At 41.1% G+C, this 23,784-nt stretch overlaps 1 protein-coding gene and 1 long non-coding RNA gene across 6 annotated transcripts in view; one reads left to right on the forward strand and one right to left on the reverse strand.

The window, feature by feature from the left end:
- MYZAP (myocardial zonula adherens protein) overlaps nucleotides 1–23,784 on the forward strand; it is a 70,664-nt gene that overhangs the window by 42,751 nt on the left and 4,129 nt on the right. For 4 of the 5 annotated variants that reach the window (XM_027800093.2, XM_055716029.1, XM_055716027.1 and 1 more), the window contains 4 exons: nucleotides 172–277; nucleotides 13,218–13,301; nucleotides 13,723–13,823; nucleotides 15,298–18,420. In XM_027800093.2, coding sequence (XP_027655894.1) covers nucleotides 172–277; nucleotides 13,218–13,301; nucleotides 13,723–13,823; nucleotides 15,298–15,403 — 397 coding nt within the window. In that variant the 3' untranslated portion in view covers nucleotides 15,404–18,420. Of the gene's footprint in view, nucleotides 1–171; nucleotides 278–13,217; nucleotides 13,302–13,722; nucleotides 13,824–15,297; nucleotides 18,421–23,784 lie in introns of those variants that run through there. The other variant, XM_055716031.1, reaches the window with a different exon arrangement.
- LOC129736489 (uncharacterized) lies at nucleotides 21,819–22,898 on the reverse strand. The gene is made up of 2 exons (XR_008733151.1): nucleotides 22,780–22,898; nucleotides 21,819–22,300 (listed from the first exon to the last, which is right to left on the reverse strand). It is a non-coding gene; the product is annotated as an uncharacterized LOC129736489 (long non-coding RNA).

Genomic DNA, 23,784 nt, shown 5'->3' on the forward strand with positions numbered 1-23,784 from the left:
GACTGCTATTAAAATGTACTTTGGACAAACTGACATCTGTCAGTGGAATTTGACTTACCTACCTCTTGACCCAGTCTTCCTGATTTGTGGTAGGATTGTGGGAGTTGTTCTTGTTTGGCTTATAGTGCATAGCTCCCCGCTTACCTGCTTCATTCTTCCATGTTTTGCTAGGTCACAGCATTTGGAGGAGGTAGCAGCCAGCCTAAGAGAGCGAATCAAACATCTGGATGATATGGTGCACTGCCAACAGAAGAAAGTCAAGCATATGGTTGAGGAGGTGAGATCTAGTAAAACAATTCCGAGTCTTTTGGGAACACTCATTCTTTTAGTGCATAATCCAAAGAGACCTCTGCTCTGTGTGCAAGTTCCTTATGCCACCCTAGTTATAAACGCAACGGAGGATGAGTTAAGCATCTGGAGCTAGTGAAGCAGAAAGACTAGGTGAAAGCAGTTTACTGTGACAATCTTCAGGCTGACACTAATTCTGGGACTCTTGGTGGTAGTCCAGGAAATCCAACATAGAACTCACAACTTAATTTGAAGCATTTAGAAGGTAACTGCAGAAACAGTGCAGACTAGTTACTGTGGGTCTCCTTTCTGTACAGAAGTGGAAGGCAAAACCTGCCTTTTTGTGTTTGGTTTGTTTTTTTTTTTTTTTTTTAAATGTTGTTCCTCATGGGAACAGGCAGGCAAACACAGTTTTTCACTGCTCATCACCTTGCTTTTTACCTTGGTCTTGGGACATCATCTTAGCTGATACAATTTCCTTTGAAATTTTAAGTGGCTTTCTGCTGGAAAGCTGCAAGTTACAGACCACCTATGTGCCAAGAATCTGTCTGTGATTGCAGACATTTCTGTTTCTCCAAGTGGATGAAAGCATGACAAGGGAAATAGGTAAACCAAGTTTAAATCTGAACTTTATAAAGCAGACAGCACTATTGCATGAGTTGCTATTGCACAGAGAATAGGCATTCATGAAATATCTTTTATTTGTATTTGGACATCACACATTCACAAAATCAATGTTTGCAAACCATTCTAACCTAAAGCATGCTTTCTGCATACCCAATGTGGTGTTGTAGGATTTCTGATTAGACATGGAGTTTTTCCATTTTTATCAAAGTGGTATTTTTATAAATATATATGTATATCCTATATTTATAAAGATATATACATTTATTTACCTGTATCTGTTTTGTTTTATAAGATCCTAATGAGTCCTACTGTATGATGAAATGTGTGATACTAAGTGTCTTTTACACAGAGGGATGCAAAAGTATCTACCTCTTTGCATTAAAGTTCTCCTGTCTTTTTATATACATACATATATATATATATATATACACACACACACATATACCAGAAGACTGGTATAAAGTCTTGAGGTTTTGTTGCTAGTTCAGCTTGCCGTTTTCACTATTTTCAATCATCATAGGAGGTGCTCTAAAAACGAGCTAAAAATCTTTATGCCATGGTATTCTGTTAAGGAAAACTCAATCTAATAATCCACTCCATCTAATTAATGAAGTATGGGAACTATGATTTAATCTGATTGGTATCTCTGTAAGCCAATCATCATATTATGAGCTTTTTTTAATTTCTAACCAAAATTTCTCAAAGACTTGTAGTCACTTTGTGATACATGTGGTAAACCAGTTGATTCTAGTAATACATGAGGATGGTGGCCTGAACTTTGCCCTTTATTATGAAATATATTTTAAAAACTGCTTCATGTAACTTGACCTCTAGCAGGCTGCACTGGTCTAACAGATATGTCCAGTTCCATGGGATTTTATAGTAAAAACGTGTATAAATCTTGGGCCAATGACTGTTATTTCATAAATATTGGGTTTAATGAGTGTATTTAGCTTGCAGATCCCTTGTAATGTATCTCTGCTGATGCCTTCATATACACAGAAAGCCCTTCTAGATCTTTCAATTATCCTATTTCACAAGTAGAATATCTTAGCTGTCAAATATGTCTGCTTTTAATTGATGTCTGACTACCTGCTTTTCAAAATCAATTAAATTTCTGTACAAATCCTTGACTGCCAAGTAGCCATAGAGAATATATTTTTGCTTTCTCTTTTAGTCCTTCTCTGTGTTAGTTTTTCTTTGAATTCAGTTTCCTTGAGAACTATATGAACACCTGTAGCTCACTAGTGAAAATACAGATGTAGCTAACTAAAGACTCCTGCAACAGAGGTTTCATCAAGTCAGATGGACCAAATACATTAGGCACTTCGTGGTTTTTTTTTTTTTAATTTCATGCTATCCATGGTTTGTGTTCATACTGTGTTTGAGGAAATATCTGTGATATAGTTGGCATACGCTATTTTAAACTGGACTCTTTAATTAAAGGCCTAAAAATAGCAGCTTTAATAGTACAGAGAGGAGTAGCTATTCACCGTGGGGGAAAATGAAAAGCATTGCAGATGAGTATGCCCTGAGCAAGCCACCCATGTGGTATTTTTCATAATTTTGTGCTCTACTCTACATAAATATTAGAAAAGTATTCTTAGGCTCACTTTAAGTAATACTTACTAACCATGCTGTAGGAGCTGAGAAATGGGCAATAAGAATACTTCTTAAAAGGTAGGCTGTTGAAAAGGAATGCTATCTCAAGAGTCTGTTCTGAAGCTAAATTAAAAACTAGTAAGCAGAAGCACTAAATGTACTTTCTAGAGTAAACAGGGAAGATTTTGTAATTGTGCTACTATTTAAGTCCCAGAAAATGTGTTCATCATATTTGGATGCACATCCTCTCTACATTAAATTTGACTGAATGCAGAATGTATGGCTAGGAATCTCTAGAAACGTGTCATGAAAACCTGCCATGTTTCTTGTTATTGCAATACTTTCATGGCTGGTATCTGTAACATAACATTACATCTTAGGGAATGTGAGGGTATTATAATGACGAATAACTTGCATTTAAATATTATAAGTGAGAAAGAAAGAATGATCAAAGCGGCTAGAAAGCTTGCTTTCTGAAATGCTTAGCTTCTCTGTTGCCTCAGAACAGACTGACGACAGGCTAACCTTGGAAACTCAGAAAAGAAGTGGAAAGTAAATAAATAGTCAAAATTATCAGCAGTGCTTTTGTTAGATGCTGAAACAGCTGCTGTATGAGCTAGGTGAGAATGGGCTAAGCCTGCTTCATTACAGGATGAGCTTTATTTAGTATTAATCTTGGTATATTTGGACAGAGATCTGAAGTATAAATGAGAGGTTTATTCTTTCAGTGTAAACCACAGTGGTTTATGCTGTTATCGCCAATTTAGACAAAGCGTAGCTACAGAAATGAACATTATTTCAGAGGAGTGCTGAGCAAACAAGATACACTGCTTCAAACCGGTATAGAGAACTGTCAAAACTGAGCAGGTACTGAGATGAATCTGCTGGCTGAAAAATCACTAAATAGATTGCTTTTCAGGCCTTTTTAGGGAAAGATGGTGGATCATTTGCAAGTGACAGATGCAGGGCATTCTGTGAAAGAACAGCAAGCAGTCATGAGGAAGTGAAAGAGAAGCTTTACAGTGGAGTTTGTGATGCAATAGGCAGCTCTAACACCTCTGGTGCTCTTCTGATGGCATTTAAAAATGTGTTAGGAGGCTGTGCTTGGTCCTAATCTAGGCATGCATGAAAGGGGATGCTAGCAGAGAAGCCCCAAATGTAGGAAGCCATGGAGGAAAAGAGTATTAAAGCCTTCCTCTTCATAGGACCCATCTTGTTGGTACCAAATGCAGTAGACATGTGGAACTGAGCCCAGGCAAAGGACAATCACAGTTCAGTGTGCTTACCCTCCTTAGCAAAGAAATCATTTGCTTCTCATATTTTTTCTCTGGAAAGAAATGCTTCCATCTTAGGCATTAGTAGAACCTTTTTCAACTTGACCTAGCCAGACCAGTCATAAATTAAGCAGGAGCATGGAAAATAACTTGCAGAAGAAAATAAATGGAAGAAATAAAATTGGAAGTTTGCTGGAGTTGGTGACCTTCAACATCTCTCTGTGTCAGATCCCATGCAAACTCGTTTTTCAGCCTCGTAGGGATTCTCTGCTGTGAGAGCCAAGATCGCAGCCCATTAGAGCACCAGCGGAGCAGAAAGTTACCCTGCGTAGTCTTAGAGCCTCATGTTCTCATTAGAGAGAGACTGCAGATGATTTAAGATTTTAAGATGATTTAAGGCTGACAGATTTATTTGTTAACTTGTTTGTTAAATAAATCTATTTGTTCCCAGCTTAGTGCAGTACGTTTTACATGAAGTGCTGGCAGCTGGAAGTGCAGGACCTGCCTTTGGCAAGTGTGTAGAAACCCATTTGTACTTAGCAGACTTTCAAAAAAATGAAGAGACAGATGGCCATAGTGGGTCATCCAGAGCTCAGTGGTGAAATCAGTGAACATTAATAATGGTAGACTCAATTAGCTGCCTTTTTTTTTTTTTTTTTTTTTTAACCCCTTGCCTCTGTAGCCATCTTAAGGTATGGCTGGGCAGGGAGAGACTTTCAAAGACAATCCAGGAAAACCCCAGTTCCATCAGAGGAAGAATTTGCAGGGAGACTTACAGTGTGAAAGGTGGAATCATGCAAACTTCAGGCCCTTGCATTAAGGAGTTTCCACTGCAGAGGTGGAGTTGGGCAGGCAGATGCAGGCACAGAGGCACTATGGAAGGGCATGGGAAGCTGCTACCACATTATTTCTTTCAGGGTTAAAATTTCTGTTGTTCTGTAAGAGGATGAAAGCTTGTCTTTGAGTTATCTATTTGAGATGGTCTATCAGTTCATCCTGTCTGTGCCAGTGTGGGAGATGGGAGAGAGCTTATCGTAAGATAGAGCTGAAAGTCTTCAAATGAAATACAAAACATTGATTTTAAATCAGCCACAAAAGTATTTCCTGGTTTTATTTCAATTTCAAACCTCAAGAGATTGAAGAGAGCTTTAGTTTTGGAATTTGTGCAATTGACATTGAAATGGATTGCAGGTTCATGGTGCAATAAGCTCATTTTATATGTAATATTGTTTCATTGTTGAGAAGCAGGAGAGGGAAGGAAATAAGCATTTGTGTTTGGTAAGCAAGACAAGTGGGTTGATGCAGATATAGGGAGCTGTTCTGAAGGGGACTGAGAAGAGAAAACAATATTTGATTCCGTGCCAAGAAATTATCTACAGAACTCAGATTTCAGATGAGATTCCCCTAACTGCTGAATTGAACTGTCTCTAGGTCATGGCCCATGAGCTGTTCTCCAGCTTTAGTCTCAGATTCGTTGGATAATAAATGGTGACCAAAGACCAGGGAGAAGCTGTATCCTGTTCTATTGTGGAAGATGCTTGCATGAAAGGACAAAGTGCTAATGAGCAAATGATATCCCAAATACAGAAGATACATTGTATTGCACAACTGGGGAATAAAGAAGAAATTTTCCCACCAAAGACTTAATAACCAGCTGAAACCTTCTATATCAAGATACTGCAACTCCAGATACGTAGCAAAATATCCTAGTTTTAATATGGAACTACAGTTTCAATTTTAGGTCAAATAAAAGAAGCTACACAGAAGCATAGAGGATGAGAAGATGGAATTACCAGCCACAAAAGATGCCAAATTTTTATTAACCAAAATCTGCATGGCACAGTAAAAATGAAACAACAACGACAAAACACAACAGCAAATGTAGAAAGAGAAACCTACCATGGGAGCTTGGAGGAAGAAGACAAATGACAGAATATAAATAACTCACTGCCCCCCCCAGTTCAAGTGTTTGGCATGCCTCAGTGGACTTGAGCAATGCTTATCTATTGGCAGAAGTAGAACCACTTCTGGTGTTTGGTTAGAGTGTTTATACATGCAGAGCATTAGCTCTTTCAGCTGGGAATTGCCTGGCCAAGTCATTAATTAAAAAACTTGCACGTTACTAAGGTAGCTCTTAATAAGGTGGGTTGAACTGTTCAGACAATGTGCCGATGTTTGTAACTCAATTAGGACACCTGGGCCCTGTGGGCTCACTTTAGCAATAGATGTACATCTAAGACTGCTGTAATGTGTTCATACAGCTCGTTAGTTTAGGAAGGTCTCTAAGTTAGTGCATTAACTTAAATCAATCAGTTGTTACTTTTTCCTTAAATACAGTATCTGTTTTAAAGTGGAACAAATATTGAAGGGTCACTCAAGTGATTTAAGGAGGATTAAAAGGCAAAGGTGCTCGTTCTTATTTCCTGTACTATGTTCCCTGGAACAATTTCAATTCTCTTTTCTAGCCTCTGATAAATACCACTTCAGGTCCAGTGAAATATTGGACTGAGTAAAATCTTGTTCTCCTTGTACAGCAATTACCTCTGGGAGTTCAGACTGATGTTGCAATGTCTTGTCTGTCTTGTCTTGTATCATATAGTATGTGTTTGTCCCGTGTTTAGTCATATTTATGACCGGTTTGTTCATGTCTCAGTATCAGTGTTACAGATGCCCAGTCCATGAATGGTAGGTGGATAAGGAAAACACACGGTACTTGAATAATATATAATACATAAATATATTAACAGTGTCATGTCCTGATAAATATTTTAAACTAATGGATGATAATATCAAGTAGTAAATATTGACTGAACTTACCTAACAGCTGGATCTCTTCCAGTCCAATAGATGCCTGTATATTTCAAGCCTCCAGAACTGTGTCTGAGTACACAGAATAAAATAATTTGCTATTTCATACTTTCTTTATAAAACCTGTACAGTTGGACAAACCTTAATTTTCTTTTAAGATGCTTTTTCCTTCTGCTTTAACTGCGTTGTAATTCTGTTGACTTCCCTTCTAATACCACTACTTGCATCTCCAGCATTTCTTTAGAGAATCCTTTAGGTTTCTTGCAGTTCTCCTCTTGACTGTTGTTAGGTGTTCCATCTATGAGACCGATTTAACGCTGTTGACTCATACCTCTAGCTTTCCATCTTACTGAAGCAAAGTTTAGTTGCTTGGTGGAGCAAGAGAAATGCAGAAGTGCAGTACTTGCTAGTGAGTATTTACACAGTCCATTCAAGTAGCGTAGCAATTTTGTTTGGTATTTGAGGAGATGTACTGGAGACTCTGTAAGGTGCAGCAAAGAAAAAGAAACAGATCTTCATTGATGGGATGGGGCAGAAGAAGTGAATTTTCTGGGAGTTCCCACAAGATAAGGTGATAAAGTCAGGGTTGAGGAATTTTGAAAGAAATGACCTTAAGGTTTCGGAAAGGGGCAAAAACATAAGAAATGTTACCTGCAATAGGACTGAATCAAGAAGGAGAGAGCTTGAAAAGAATGCTGCAGCCATATTAATCCTGAGCCAGTGGATAAATTCAGGATGGTTCACATTGCACAGGGGGCCTTATGTGGTGATTCAGATAATTAGAAATTGAAGTGGGTTTGTGAAATGCAAGCTGCACACCCAACAGTCTGCAGGGAACTTCACGGCTCCTGCCACGATGTGGAGAGATCAGGTGCCCTTCCTGTGCCTGCCAGCCAAACGCTGGGACTGAAGTGGGGTGGCCTGAAGGCTGAGCTCACGTGCACCCCGCCACGTTGCCCTGTTGCCTGGTGTAGAGCCCCTGAGCAGCGTGTGTGTACCGAGTGACTAAGCCAGGGAGTTCAGCTGTTCTAGTTGTGACAGCACTGGGGCGAATGCTCCCCAGCCCCTGGGATGGCCGAAGAGAGCACATGATGCTCCTCAGTTGCTAGCAGACCAGATAAATTGCAAACTGTAGATTGGGCCTTGTAGCTCTTCCCTTCCTAGCTTTGGAATAGTCAGATGTCTCCCAACAGCAGAAGGGAAAGCAGGAGCCATGAACACAGTGGGGTGGGGAGGCAAGAGAGAATGAAGTGATAGGAAAAAGGGTGGTGGTGTGGCCCAGGGTTGCTAAATTCACATTTTTACTGTCAGCAGAATTGTATTGAAAGGAATGAGTGGACCATTAATGTAAAATGATACTGCTAAGGAGGTTGCCAGTTTTGTTTGACTGTTTAATGTGGATGTGAAGATCGTAGAAATAATGATAGAAACATGGAGGGAAAAGAACAGCTAGTCCATCTAACAATGCAAGTCAGGTCAAGAGGTAAGTGCTAGGGAAAGTCTGTCTGGGCACTTACAGAGAAGGGTGGGAGAGGAGAGGCTGAAGGGTGTACTTGAATAGTGCTTGTAGAAAATGATGGAGAAATCTGAGAGGGTAGTTGTGCAAAAGCCAGATCTGGGAGAAGGCTGCTGAGCTGGCAGAGAGCTGAAATGCTAGTCTGCAGACACAGCAAGGATGAGGTTGAGGTGGATTATAGGCCTTGGGCACTAAGCATAGAAAATGTAGGAGCATCTTGGTGAAAATTTTGTCCTGGAGTCAGTCCAGAAGTGATTCCGATCCAAGAGTCAGTCCATGCAAGCTGAGTCTTTGGCTTGCACTGATTTGTCTCTGGCCCTAGGCTGTTCTGGCCACCACTTGGGTCCTCACGTCAGTGGTGTGTTTGACCTGTCTTGCTTCTCCTCTCCTTCTTACCTTATAGTCAACCAAAAGTCAAAATCTACTGCTCTGTCACCTGCAAGCTTTCCTCCTGCTTTATGCAACTCCTTGAAACAAAGACACTCTCAGGACTTGGGTTTGTGCAATACAGGTCTATGGTGCTGTATTATTGTCTTATTTTAGTTTGCCATAACTAAAGTTTTTATGGAAAAATCAAAATGACATTATGTAGCAAGGCATGAATTTTATTTTTTAAGTGCTTTTACCCAATATCAGCATTGTGATCCAGTGTTCTTGTTACATTCCTCTTTTAAAGGAAAGCATCACTTTTACTTTATGCAATGTGACTTATATAAATGTATTGAATTAAGGTTGCATTTTATTTAATATATAGATATAGTAATGTAATCCCCTAAAGTTATTCCTGGTTTCCTGTGGTATACCCTCTAAAGGATTAATCAGGTCAGGTTTGCTCACTCCTGGTGCTAATGACATAAGATGATGTGTACTCAAGTCCTTATTCAGTAAATAAACTTTTTTTGTAGTAAACTACTTTGGTGGGATGTGTTATCTCTGTCAGGCCTGTGGGTAGGTTTAAAGGTGTGTCATGACTTTGGAAGTTGTTTTAGCCTTTGGACTGCAGTAGCTGCTGAGACGACCAGTTGGCCGTGTGTTTTGGGGTGCCCTGCTATATCTGGCCCCGCTTGCTTTCCTCTGTGGCCTCAAAGGGGAGCTCTGCTGGAGCAGGGACTGCAGGACTTTTTTCCTGGCGCTGAAACAGACTCCCATTTTAGCCACTGCTGAATTTATTTCTCCTGGAATGTATTTGGTCTCCGTGGCGGCTGTGTCTTTCAGTTCATAACGTTCTAAAGATCCACCAAAAGGTTTGATGTAAGTTACCCAGTTCACAGCCTTATCATATCTGTAATCTGCATTGTCTAATCATTCCATTCTGCTTTACTGCTAGACTAAAGCTTCGTGTGTGTGATCATATAGTAGCACATTGTCTCTTCTCTGTACTGTAGAAGAGAAGGCATATTTTAAAATTCTGGCATAATTCTTCAAAGGGGCTAAGTATATTAGTTAAATGGGTTCTGACTGGTGCTATGTAAACACATTAAAATGAGGCAGGGAGTACTGTTGTGTGTGCTTCAGTCTGCTAGTCCTTAGAGGATTCTCTCTCTCACACACACACACACACACAAAAAATAATGTACAAGCAGTGTCATTCCTGCCAAATTACAAAATGTCTGGAGTTCAGGTTTGTGTTTGGGAAGGGGAGGAAGCTGTTTGTCAAAGTCTTCCTCTTTGTAGTCTCTGTTAGTTTTTAAGGTGCCCATGCTCATTTTTGCCTCAGCCTATTCTAGTTAAAATAACTCAAAAACATCCCTAGGGAGTTTATGTCTCTGTAACCAATGTGAGGAATAAACAAATACAAGTTTAATTTTTAACTTACACTAAACCTGTTTTTACATAATACTGGCAAACATAATGGTCACAGGTTATTTCACATCTTGGAGCCTTAGTCTCATAGAGTGACTATAACTTAAGGTAAATGACTATGAAGCCCAGGAGCTGGATCTTGCTTTTGGTTAACAGGTAATTTAGTCACTGATTTGGAAACAGAAGTATTTTGTGTTTGATGTAAAAACCCGAATAGGCAGCTGATGAGGTATATTATCCTCAATAACACAAATGGATTGATATCTGTCAGGGCAAAGCCCTTCCCGATCACATAACTGGGCTTGGCTTCAGTTGTCTTTGTGTCATACTCATTACTGGTGTTAAAATTATTTGCTTCCATGCATGTAGGAGGACAGAATATTAGTACGGAAGACCCACTTGACAGTCCTAAAAGAACTTTTTTTGTCTTTTCTGAAGAGGAATTTATTGGCAGGACTGAAGCTATTGAACCAGTGGAAAAATATAGCTGACTTTAGATTTAGTCATAATACTAAGCAAAGTTGTAATTAAATATGATGATCAGAATATGTTCTAAGATTTTCTGAAAATGCTGCAAGCTTTGTGTTTCTGTGATTTGAAAACTGAAGTGGTAATAGCTTTAGATGACGTGGGTAGTTTTTACATGCACTTTAAAGTAAAAGAAATAAAAAGGAAATACCTGACTTTGGAAAAGATGAATGATGATAGCACTTATATATTCTGTAACTGTTCAGCTGAAAACACTTACTGTATGGCGTTTACATTATAGCTTTTCCAAATAATAACTGATCATTGTGTCAATGAGATGTGATATCTGAGGATAATGGAAGCTAAATTATAGTTGAGTTGGTTTTATAACTTTTCATTTTTTGGTTTATTTTATGCATTTGTTTTACTTCATTTTTTTCATAGTTCTGTCTGTTTTGGTTGAAATGTTTTATAATAACTAGCAGTAAATTTTTGGCAAGGTGATAGTACTACTGATGTTTTCATTATTGTACCTTTGAGTATTTAATCACTCTCTTTTAGCAGGATGTATTTCTACTAATTGTTGTTTCCAGACATGCTGAAAGTCTTACACTGGTGATTTTGAAGGGACTTGTTAATGTTCTTTCACAAAAATGATTTTAAGATAAAGAGTTAAAAAGTGATTGCTGAGAGTGTACAGAAAATTTCACCCAGTTATTTAGAAACGGTCTTCTTGCATATCAATGTAACATTATGACTGCCAGGAAAAATGAAGCTTTCCTTCATTTCAGTTTGGTTGTTGTACAAAATGAATTTACTTTAGTAGAACTCCACTAAATTTTTTACTAATGAATACTTTTTTACTTAAAACTGTATTAATGAAGCGCTCAGCCAATCAATAAACTGACAAAAATAAAGCTACTTCACTTAATGTGACATTTTATACAAAATACCTATTTCTTACTATGCATAGGTATTTTTATAGTTTTCTTGGGATAAAAAAGCTATTGGCGTAGGATCTGGCTTTTTCCACTGTTGGCATATTGCCCAAAAAAATGTGAAGGCATGTGCAGAATACACACTTTTCTAATGCTGTGAAGGCAGTTTGAGCATCTATCTTTCCTCCTCTAACATCGCTTTAAGGGGTGCACTTTCTGATATGTACACTAATAGAGGCTTCACTGAAAGCGGTGCGTGGCATTCCGTTTGGGATGGGGACCATCTCTGAACTAGCTTGGTTTGCTTCTGGTTCTGCTTTCAGGCTTAAGACCAGAAATATTTCAGATTTTTAATTTACTTCAATGAGTCGTGGAGACAGTTGCCTTAGATAATGCAGTTTGTTGTTGGTTGGGCTCTGCCTGGTGAGAGAGCTGGTGTGGAGCCGGGCGAGGGGTTTAGCTCATGATTTTGCAGCACCTCAGCTGACAGACACGTTCCCATGGACTTCATGGGGGGAAAGCAGGGGGTTCTGAATTTAATGTCATCTGACCTGAAATGGCTCATTCAAGAAAGGTGGATAGGAATTTAATTGGAAAAATTATCGACGTGCCACCATTTAACACTGAGAGCAAAAGGAGTATCCGCTGCTGTTGGCTTTCATTGCTGCTGCTAGAGAACAAGGCTTGCACAAGCACAGAACACCGCGGGAAACCAGGCTTCTTCCAGTTCCTACCTGCACGCAAACGTGACACAGGATCCCGTTTCTCCCTCAAACTGACCTTTCAGCGCACTTCTGATGATTCTCCTCAGGAATATTTGTGACACTGCTTTCTGCACCTCAAGTAGACTCTTAACTGCAGCTATAGGAAGCACCTTGTCTTCTGTGCTTGTAGAGTGGTGTGTGTCTACAGCTGTCAACGAGTAATAACCTGGGCTGCCTCCTGGGGAAGCAGTAACAATTGAAGTTGTTATTTAGCTATTGTTTTGTTTTGCTCTTTTGATTAGCTGCTATTTTAGTATGTGTAGTCAGCAAGGGCTAAGAAAGAATAACAAGTGACTTTTCCTTTGGTCTGAGGAGAAAATTCAGTTTGTTTGCACAAGATGCTATTGTCTCCCAAACGCGGTCAGCTGAAAGGAACCGACCTCTGTGCTGTCAACAGGTCTCTGTGCTGAACCTCACACAGCAAACCTTGCTTTAAGCAAAGGGTTCAGAAGAATGGAAAACTGTGGCTTTAGGAGCTTTAGAAAGCCGTTTCCATGCAATCAGAACAGCTTTGGGCCAGCAGCGAGGGACTGGCATGAAATCTGGGCCATACCCTGTTCCTCTGCTTGTACCAGGGAAGATTGTCTGTCTTCTGTTCCATACAGAACAGTATTAAGATGCAGTGCTTCTGGTGCAGCTGACTTTCTTTTCATTTTCATGAACATCTGTAAAGAACTTCTTCCCATTCCCTAGGTATAAAATGAAAATGCAATTTTTTTCCAAGGAGTCTGGTATGCCAGGAAATAACTAAACAAATAAGACCTTCAAGAAACTAGCAAATGTGCAACATATTTTTGGGTGTAATTAAAATTGACTAGAGCAAAGCCCCTTGAATCAAGGATAGAGTCTTCCCTGGTTCGCTTTGTTACATGGCAATGTTTGAGTTTCTGTTCTCTTTCCAGAAAAATACAAACCCTTAAAAGCCATGTTAGTATACGTGTATCATCTTTATATACACGATCCTAATTCTGTAGGATGATAGCTAATCCGTGGATTAAAGCAGGTTGTGAATATGTATAGGTATTGTACATCGAAATTAAACATGTTTTCTTCCTGTGGTGTCTAGGTCTTTTTCCTCCTCTTCCCAGCCCCATTAGACTAAATGCCTTTGTTTTATTTTTCTTCATAGATTGAAATGCTAAGGAAGAAAGTAAAAGAAAAGGAATTATTTATAATTCAACTTTTAGAAAAAATCTCTTTCTTAGAATGTGAGGTAAGGCATTGCCTTTTGAATTTATATTATTGTGATTATGTTAGGAAACCAAATAAAATTTGAACCGATGTCACCTGATGTTATCTAGAAGTATTTGCTATTTTTCAGTATGGAAATCAAACTTACAACACCAGTCACATGAGGAATGTATGTAATACAAAGTCTCAATATTCATGCTAAGTTTCTCAACATACAATTTTGTAACAGTATTATAATTACTTAAAACAGAAGCTTCTGAATAAAAATGTCAGCTTAATTCAGGGTGGGGTTTTTTTCCCCAGAAGTAAGGATTCCTTTATTTTCTCAATAAATGCTCTTACATTATTTCTTGTGGGGATAAGCCAATGTGCAATTTTATTTCCTTGTTTAATTAACATAATTTAACCAAAATAAATTTGTGATGAAAATTACTGTATTCCAGAATAAAGAATTACAAGATAAATTGGACTATTTAATGGAAAACCAACCAAAGACCAATATAGAAACCAGAGATACTGGTGTAGGATGTGATCTTCCATGCAGGTATTTACTTTTTCTGCTTGTTCGTAGAAAGCTTCTTCATAACGTCCCTTATCGGTGCTGTGTTAGCAAACTGTTGTGCTAATGAACTGTTAGAGTGGGTTGTGGAGTTCTGCAAAATTTTCCTAAGTTTAAAAGAGCACATCTGCTATGTGTAGTGTACTTCAGTGACTTACGGAGTAGGTTGGTTGTTTTTCTTTTATAGATGCAAACATATCGCAAACCCTTGGGGAGTACTTGTTTACAGTACAGTGATTCAAGCAGGGAGTAAAGCTGGAAGTCAAGAGATCTGACTTTGTGAAATATGGGAAATATTGATGAAATGTCTCTGCTGCCAGCGCAGGAGACAATGGGCAGCTCTACCCTGAGGCTGGTTAATGCTGGCTTCATACACATTTTATTTCTTGTGTTCTGGGAAATGCATCCAGGACCATTTTAAAGGGCAGGCAACACCAACAGTAAGAGTTTAGGGCTCCAGCAGCTTCTGGAGATAGCCCAGCCTTAGATGGGAGATTGCCAAGTAAACAGCACAGTACCACTGCCACTTCTGCGCTGGAGCGGTTGTCTCTGATCCATGGCAGCCTGACGTTGGACAGCTCGGGGTGTCGTGCCTCCCCTTCTGCTCCCCCTTCTCAGCCCCGAACCCTGCAGCAGGGCTGCGCCCAGCCCTGGCAGTAAGGTCACAGACTGGCCCTTGAGCCTTCCCCCCGTGTCACCACAGGGAAGGCAAACCAGAGACCAAAATAAGGATCATGCACACGGTAAGGACCAAAATAAGGACCATACACAACATACTACTACCAACAAGTAAACCTGTTTGTCTTAATGGCCCTGCAAATTAAATCATTTAGGTTGAGGAATGTAAATTAGCATATGAAATCAGCAAGCTGCAATACAAACTAAAATTTCTTTCCCAGTTTAAAAAGACACTAATTTCAGTGTTCAGCCTAGAGCATATTTTAATGGCATCAGTTTTGAAACCTCAAAACTGGTGTTTTTCAGTCAGGGTGCCAACAGAAAGTGATCTTTGTTGTCTTCTCTGGGGGCCCTCTGCATGTAACCACAGCCCCTACCTATCTGATAGTTTTTCTATTTTTGAGATTTATCTCTATGCAGAAGTTTATCTCTATGCAGCTTAGATTTTATGAAATTACTCTTCACAATCGTGTTCTTAAATGTAATATTGCTGTCTTTATTGTTGCAGGATCCTTAGTCCTAGTAACTGTGTTGCTGGACGTTCCAACGTGAGCACCAGCAGATGCCTGCATGTAAACTTGTCAGTATCTGCCACGGTTTTCATCAAATACTCTGTGGCATTATAGAAAAGAAATATGGAACGTATCAAATACACTGAACAGTTTAATTTTAGCCTGTCAATATCAATAACAAAGCATAAGTTAATTGCAGTGGCATTTCCAGCCCAGCAGTCTGATACTCTGACATTAACTCTGTAAGCTTTTTCTTGTCTCCTTAACAGTACAAGTACTGAGAACAGAAGATCTCCTGAAAGCGCAAGGCCAGTGAGGACATACACCCCGTTCAAGCGGGTGTTGGAATTTAGCACAAAGAACAGTACATCTTGAGCATTCAAGTCAGCCTGCTTTATAAATATGAGCAAATATCTTGCGCCTTTGCAGCTTGATTAGATAAATTTTTATCAAGTCATAGAGAAGAACAGCAGCATGGAGTCTTGCTAAATTTATCCTGAAAGCAGCTTTTTAGTAACTTCATATCTGAAGTTACCACTGACATTAACTGTGAGTGGGATACGGAAGAAGCGGGATGAGTGAAACAGCAGTCATTACTGCTTCTTCAGAAGCTGTCTAGTGCAATGTGTCATTTCAAATGCCTGTAAGGAAGGACTTGTACAGCTGTACGTGGGGTTTTTTCTTCATTTGTGTTGTAATCCTGTTTGTGTAATGAAGCTTAATGTGTTTTATTTTCAATACTACTCGAAGCAGTATCTGAAACTGTGCTGGCAGAAGGTATTGGTCTGAAAGCTCCCCCTTCATCCGCGTATAAACTGGGAGGGCTGTTCAAGCCTGTCGGACAGACCTGGTGTAGTTGGGAGCTCTCTTCACCTGGAAGAAGTTCACTCCTAACTAGCACACTTTTGATGGGAGGGAGAGATGCAACTGGACTGCTTCAAACAACTCCCTCAACACCATGCACATGAATATCGTGTTTGTTGCTCAAAACAGTAAGCGATACAGCAGATGCTAATGGATTTTGCTTTGCTGGACTGAGGCACTGGTTTGCACTTTCTCAGTCATAGGACAGAGTGACTATTGGTGATGAATTCAATAGTAACTGTGTAGGAAAATCCCTGTCACTTGTTTTATTTACTTTTCCATTAGAGGAAGGAGTTTTCATTAAACAGATTTTTGCCTACAGCAACCTGCAGCGGTCCCTGCAATTCCTACAGCAATATCAATCCTGAATCAGGATTTTGATTTTTGAGTATTTTTTTTAATTTTTTTTTCCCAAAGCACTTAAAATCTTATCCTTGACTTCAAAGTACCAGCAGGAATGGCTGTATCTACTACTGAACTTATTTAAATATATATATAGGGTATTTTTTTACATCTTGTTTTGATCTCCCAGTCTTACTGAACTAAAATGAATTATGAATATTTTCTTGTAGTTCTATTAACATGACTGAAGGGCATTTTTTTTTTTATTATGGTAACTGCTATGGAAAACAAACAACTTACATTTTGTATGATTAATATTGTTCTTGCATTGAATGTCAATCCCAGGAGGTACTCACCTTGCCACAGGGCTTCACAAAGTGATTGCTTTTATCTCCAGTCTAATGCCAGTTCTTAAATTCAGTACTGTCTGTTCAAATAAAGTATACTCAGTAGAGTTGTATTTAAAATAGCAATATTGACCTCATAATCCAAATCTTATTCCTGTATTATTTCATGGGTTTCTGAATTTGTTAGAGAAGTTTGTTTATTTAGTAGTGAAACAGCACAGCTACGGAATAAAGAAGCCTGTACTGGAGGAATGACTGAAGGATGTTTTCATGTGGTACAGGTACCTTGCAGGAATGTGAATTGCTTGATATAACCAAAGCGTGTACAGAATAAAATGGGAAGCTCAAACTTCTGCAGCTTTTGTGCTCAGATCATCCTTTGCACGGAAGCTATTTTTTTTACTCGTGTCATGTTCAGCTCCTGAGAACTTAAAATTGTCATTCTTCTTAAAAAGTCAAACACAGTATTATGGATTGTGTTATGCACAGAATTCAAGAAATAATTGCAATCAAAGCCATTCACAAAAAGGTAATTATCTACTGTGTGAAGGAAGCCTGTAATAATCTTCACTGGTATAGAAGTCGCAAGCATTAACAGCTGCTCAATATTTCTTTTAAAAAGAATAAATAAAACCTACATCATTAGTTTTAATAGCTCTAGAAGGAAACTCAGTTTACATGTGATGAGGGAGTGCAGAAGATCTCATAGATATCAAAAAGGCGAAGAAAACCCTCCAGCTGTCACATTAGTAGACAGGTGTCATACATACCATGCATTTACTTAAATAGCTTCTCCCACAGATGAGGTGCAAAACCCTTGCAGAGTGGGAAAGGTCTTGAAGAGAAGGTCCCCAGGAGTAAAGCCTGCTCCCTGTAAAAACAGCCCCCAAAGTACCCTGTCGTTATGCGAAGTAGAAGAATTGTCTCGCACCCGAGTACCAGAGACGTGGAAGGAGCTGGCACATGGAGAAGCTGTAATCGTAACAGCGTGTAGGGTACTTGGGGACTTGTGGTTGAAGTTTTGACGCCTGATCCAATTTGGGAGACTGAGTTTGCTGAACAAAGTTCCCCACGTAGCGGTTAATGTGTTCATATAAACATAATTCATTTAGCGATTGATCAACTAAGATCATGAATGAATAAGAGAGAACACATTTAAATGGGAGGTGTATGTTGATGGACCCAGAAGATGGTGGGTAATGACCCAACTCGAAATTTCACGGATAAGCTTTGTACTTGCGTGATCACACCTCCCTCTCGTGGCTGATAACAGCAAATAGTTGGACAGTGTCTGGTTTTCAACAGAAAGACCCTAAAAATGAATCCCAGCTGGCCATATTAATGTCCGTTAGGGATGGGATGCAGCTGCAGCTCATGACACAATGCCGTGTAGCACTTTGTGTGCCCGTAGTCCCTCGGTATTTCAGGAATTTAATTCCGAACCGTGGTTTGTGAAAGTTACCTTCAAAGTTAAGATGAAGGGATGAAGGTGATATTTTTAAGTAAAAGGAAAGATGTTGTAAAAGACACCAGCTGACAAGTTTAAATAAGTAAAAATACTTTATCCCTCTGTTTTTGGCCAGAATTCAGAAAACCACCCGGTGACTGGGAGGTGCTCAGTGAATGGTGGGAGAGGGCAGGATGAAGTAAGAAAAAATGCTGGTTTGACACCGACTTCAAAGGGAAGTTCATTCTATTTTTAATACACTCCTGAGGATCTCCTCTGAAAATACTGCAAGCTATTTTAGCTCTGAGACTTGCAAAATTATACTTATCAGCTCAAGACTTTACCAAGGCTGCAGGTATTTACCAAGGTGTTAAGTTTTTCCTGTAAAAGTTTTCTGTATTTTTCCCTAAACCAAATAGGGATTGAAGTCTATGCAATATTCTAAGAGTATTTTGATGTGCAGTGAGCTGGATGACCATAATTTGATTGGACGACTGCTCTAAATTTGGTGACTGAAGAACAGGAGAGGAACAGTATTTATGTAATTGTGTTACATGAAAATGTAGAGCTTTCCAGTCAAGTCAGCAGCAATGTAAATTAGCATAGATAATAACAAATTCAATGAAAAGACCGTAACACTTCAGTGTAAATTTTGTCAATTTGAGATTGGGTTAATTAGCACCATAACATTAGAAACTAGTAAAATTTCTGTAAACAACAATAAAAGCCATGTAGGTAGGTCCCAGAAAGTGCACTGGATACAAGTCAATTGTATGACTGCATTTGTATCATGATTACAAGTATTCTTTTGTGATTTATTCCAGATACTCTGGAAAGTATTTTGGGATACAGTTTTCATATACGCTGTATAAAAAATGCAGTTATGTTGTATGCTTTTAATATATCCTGTATGTAGGACATGGAAAAGATAAATTGCAATAAATAATTGTATTTAAACTTTCTATTCTGTTGTGTCAACATTCATTTAGAACTAAACTTAACTTAGAACCTTGCGAACGCTTACTCTACACAATCTTGTTTGTTCAAAACATGTATGAATGCAAAAGCGGTTTCTCTGGAGGCTTGATGTTCTTGTCCGTGTTTCCTTTGGCAGATGGGCTCTTGAGAACAGGAAGACACTCCCTTGCTAAAGACTAAAGACTCTTCTCGAAGCCAAGTAACAAAAGTAGATGAAATAAAGAACTATTGAATTGCACAGGATAAACAAGAACTGGGCAGCGCAGCTCTTGCAAAAAAAACCGAACTTCAGATCCCACAGATAACATTTGAACGCGTCTGGGATGATGCTCTCCAGGCTGCAGCATAATGAGATTGGGATGATTGTAGCCCCCTTTTTTTTTTTTTTTTAACAGTTTATATCCACTCACTGTAAATAAAGATTTAAGACTGTCGCAATGAAACAATCTACTTGTCAACTAAGTAAGACGAGGTCATGCAAAGCTGACAATTGCAGTGTGCCTGGTTTGCAGTGCTCAGCTGCAGAATGTGAAGGTTTTGACTTGAATAATGCTTCCTCGTGTGTATTCAGTACAGATCGCCAAAGGACCTCATAAAATCTCATTGAGATCAGCAATGCTGAATCTACAACATATCATTCTGGGAGCTGGGTATTACTGCTTTTTGGAGAGTCTTTAAATTCTGAAGACTTTTAGACATGGAAAGATGAGCAAATAGGTAAGAAGTAAGTTCTCCCCGCATGAAGTCTGTATTTCTGTACAGGAGATGCCTGCTCCACAGAACGGAGACACATACGCTGAGTTACACTCCACTTATATTTTATTTCATTCCCATTCAGCACTTGAGGCTATTTGCATGTGTAGAAGAAATGTGCTCAAGAGACCTGATGAGTTAAGGCCCTTCCAGCCCTACCTCAAGCACTAGAACATGGAAGAAACACAGGAAAACAAGGTGACAGGAGCCGTCTGCAACTTAAGGTATGTGAAAATTCTCAAAAGAAAAAGGGACCTGGTGGTTACAGAGAAAATACATAGAAGTGAACATCTGTGAGGTTACAATATTCTGTAAAGGTGCGTGTGGTGTGTAGGTGTACAATAATCTGTTGCTTCCCATATGAAAACCCAGATGTTGATAGGTATAAGCATATATAGGATCACTTTTGAAGTGTTTGGGACATTTTTAGAGAAAAAAGGTTAAGGGAGGTGTTATTTTCTTTAAATTAAGGAAAATAAAATGAATTATTGTGAAGGTGTATCATGCAGATTAAAAAAGGTTTTTTTAAAAAAATAAAATTATTAATTTAAATTCCAAATATTAATACTGTTTTTTCTGTAATTTGGGGGTGGTTTATTTTGTATGTGTGGCTGGATTTCTCTCCTCCTGCCCCTCAATATTTCCACCTAGGAGCAGAGAAACTGTAAAAGTAGTTTTTTACCCCTCAAAACCTACATTCTAAAGTACCTTTTGCCCCTTTTCCCAGTGAAAAGAAGTAACATTTATGTATTTATAGAGTTGAAGAAAGGAGAAAAGGACAATGGAAATTATTCATTTAACAGAAAAGAAGCGAGTGTTAGTTTTACTTTTAATACCAATTTGAGGCAGACTCAGATATCTCTGGCAGGAAATTTTCCACCTGAAAAAATTCAGCCAGTTGTACTTCAGGGCCACCTCCAGCAAAACGTAATATGACTAGAAAACATCAGCCTAGTCCTAACTGGCATTGATAAAACAGAAATACTAAAAATTCAGACACAAATGTGTGTGGCAGTGTTTCTTGTAACTGATGTAATCTATTAAAAAAAACCAAACTTGCTAGAATAAGATAGTTATTTTAATTTCTTTCTTTCTAACCATACTATATATGAAGTTGAATACTCCTGGGTCGCACCTTGCTTTTTGTTGCTTTCTTCATGCAGTTTATTCTTTTTTGTTAGTATACCTGGTTTTCTTCTGCATTGCCATTCTAATGATTTCACTTTCTTGTAGAAATAATACTAACTTGCATAGTAATTCCAGCCACGCTATTGCAGAATAAATTATATTTAACTCTAGATATCTAGTGACAGAAAACAGACTGACTGAAAACTGTATCTAATAATAGCTCTTGAGATAATGTCCTAAGTGAGAAACATAGCAAAGCCCATTACTCAAGAAATAATAAACCCACCAGTTTTGTTATAGACTTGGCTCACATGAATGCTGATCAAAATATTCAAGAAATTGATAAAAAATAAAACCTCTAATCAAGAATGCTCTGAGGAGAACTATAAAAACATGACTGTGTACTGCAAATAATCACTGTCAAGCCTCCAAAGAGAAGCAAGAGCAAAGCCTGAAGAGTAAACTTGTAGTAGGTATTGCTGGATGGCGATTACTCATGTTCAGAGGGTGGCTAGTGAGGATTTTCCTACACACCTGTATTTTGCCCCAGAGCAAGCAATACCCAAGTATATGATTTTCCTCTCTCACAAGTGCTCCATACTTCTGCTCCTGGACTGAGAAAGCTTCAATCTATTTTTCCTTCTTCACATTTGTATCTAAATTGATACTATCTAGATTGCATTGTAACTAGATGCTGCCTGTCTCTCCATAAACAAGGACATATTTGTTTCGGCACCTTCCAAATTTCAGCTATTAGTTCGTCATTCTGGAACTGTGTGTTACCTGCAAACAGACTATGGTATTCCAAAACGTAACACTCCCGAACTGTAAAGATGAAAAATACTCCTTTCCAATGACCTTGGGCAAATACTGACTTGGTGAATGGTATTACATGGGGGGCTACAGAATGATTGGTCGCGATTCCCAGCAGTCACATTATTAGGACTTTATTATCTTCATTTTTTGCTCTTTTTCATGTTTATGCAGTTTAGTACATAACCTGAAACCTGCTGTAAATACTGTCATTACTTTTCTGTACATGTAATAACAGCAGTTCATGGAATCACAGAACGGTTTGGGTTGGAAGGGACCTTCAAGACCACCTCATTCCACCCCCCCACAATGGGCAGGGACCCCTCCCAGCAGCCCAGGCTGCCCCCAGCCCCATCCAGCCTGGCCCTGGGCACTGCCAGGGATGGGGCACCCACAGCTGCTCTGGGCAGCCTGGGCCAGTGTCCCACCACCCTCACAGTGAAGAAGTTGAACTGAGATAACGAACCATCATTATATTGTGCAGGTGCCGACCAGTGCCCTAACGAGGTCAGTCCTTCTGGACTCTGCCACGCAGGCAGGAGCAGTGCAGTTTCCATGCCCAGCCTTCCCGCTGTCTCTGATCTGTACAGGAGAAAGAGGCTAAAAAGCAAGATGTAAGTGCTCCTTGTTGCATAAAAAAAGATGCGTAAGTGTTACCCAGGTGGCGCAGGCTGAGGCCGCATTGCAGAGGCAGCTGTTCGGAGCACTTGTGTCCCTCAGCAGTGGGTCACCTGGCGGGAGAAGCTGGTGGCCTTTTCCTCTCCCTGCGCCCTCAGGGAAACCTCCCCGAGGGGTTCCCCACGGGAGGTGGTCCAGGCTGCGCACAACAGACGGCGAAACCGTCTCTCCAGTGGCTTAACTTGGCTTCCCTCGCCCTGGCGCTGGCGCGTGTCCCACGGGCACCTGCCCGCTCGATTAACCCCCTTTCCCCGGCCCTCAGCCGTTCCTCTCGCGTCCAGCTGCGCATCCCCGGGGCGGCAGCCACGGCCCGGGGCTTCCTCCCCGCTGCGGCCCGGCAGGTCCCCTGCGTCCTGCCCGTACAGCAACGCGTTAACAGCCGCTGGGAAATACGCCCCTACCAGTGCCTGGATCGAGAAACCTCCACTGGGATTGATTTAAAAAGGCTGACCTCTGCCACCTGGGAGCCACCGCTTGGCTGATAACCTTACTGCTACCGGACGCAGCGGGCTGACTAAGGCTTGTGGCACTGGCATCGGTGAGGAAGGTTCCAAGCGGGCAGCCCGGCGCCATGCGGCAGTCGGAGCTCCTGGGTTCCGTCTGCATCGTGCCAGAACGTGGGGTCTCTGATGGGCACAAGTCAGTGCCACGTACAGAAAACGTTAACAAGTCTCTGAAAGTGCAGCTCGCACGCTCGGCAGGAACTGGCCCTCCGCGGGGGGCTGCCAAGCACACGGGGGGGGGGGCGCGGCTGTCGAAATGACAACGCAAAGTACTGCGGGAGGCACCGAAGGGTCCTAAGGGTGCCGAGCCCGGCGCTGCAACCCGCCCCCGCCCCGCCCCGCCCCGCCCCGCCCCGCCCCGCCCCGCCCCGCCCCGCCCCGCCCCGCCCCGCCCCGCGGCTGGGGACACCGGCAGCGCGGCCGCCGTCGGGCACCGCCTCAAGGCGTGCGTGACGCCCCGGAAGGAGCCCCGCCCTTCCCCGCCCCGCCCCGCCCTTCCCCGCACTTCCCCCGCCTGCCTGGGCGCGGCTGTCTCCGCGCTCGCGGGCCCCCGCGGCGGGGCCGTGCCGGCCTTCGCGTTCCGCCTGGGCGGGCCCTGTCGCTCTGCCGTCGCTTCCGGTAAGATGGCGGCCCGCAGGGAGCTGCGGAAGCGGCGGCGGGCGCGGGAGGCCGCCCCGGTGACAGGCGGCGGGCGGGCGGCATGGCAGCGGCGGGCGGCGGCGCTGACCTGCGGGGCCGGAGCCTCCCAGAGCTGCGGGAGATGCTGCGGCGGCAGGAGCGGCTGCTGGCGGACCGGTGAGGGGAGGCGCGGCCGAGCAGCGGGTCGGGCCTGCCGCCGGCCTCGCCCGGCCCGCGGAGGCGGCGGGGGACGCGCCTGTGCCTGTCCGGCCCCGCTGGGGCTGC

This window comes from Falco cherrug, chromosome 7 (assembly GCF_023634085.1).
Source record: "Falco cherrug isolate bFalChe1 chromosome 7, bFalChe1.pri, whole genome shotgun sequence".
In the NCBI taxonomy this organism is placed as follows: Eukaryota; Metazoa; Chordata; class Aves; order Falconiformes; family Falconidae; genus Falco; species Falco cherrug.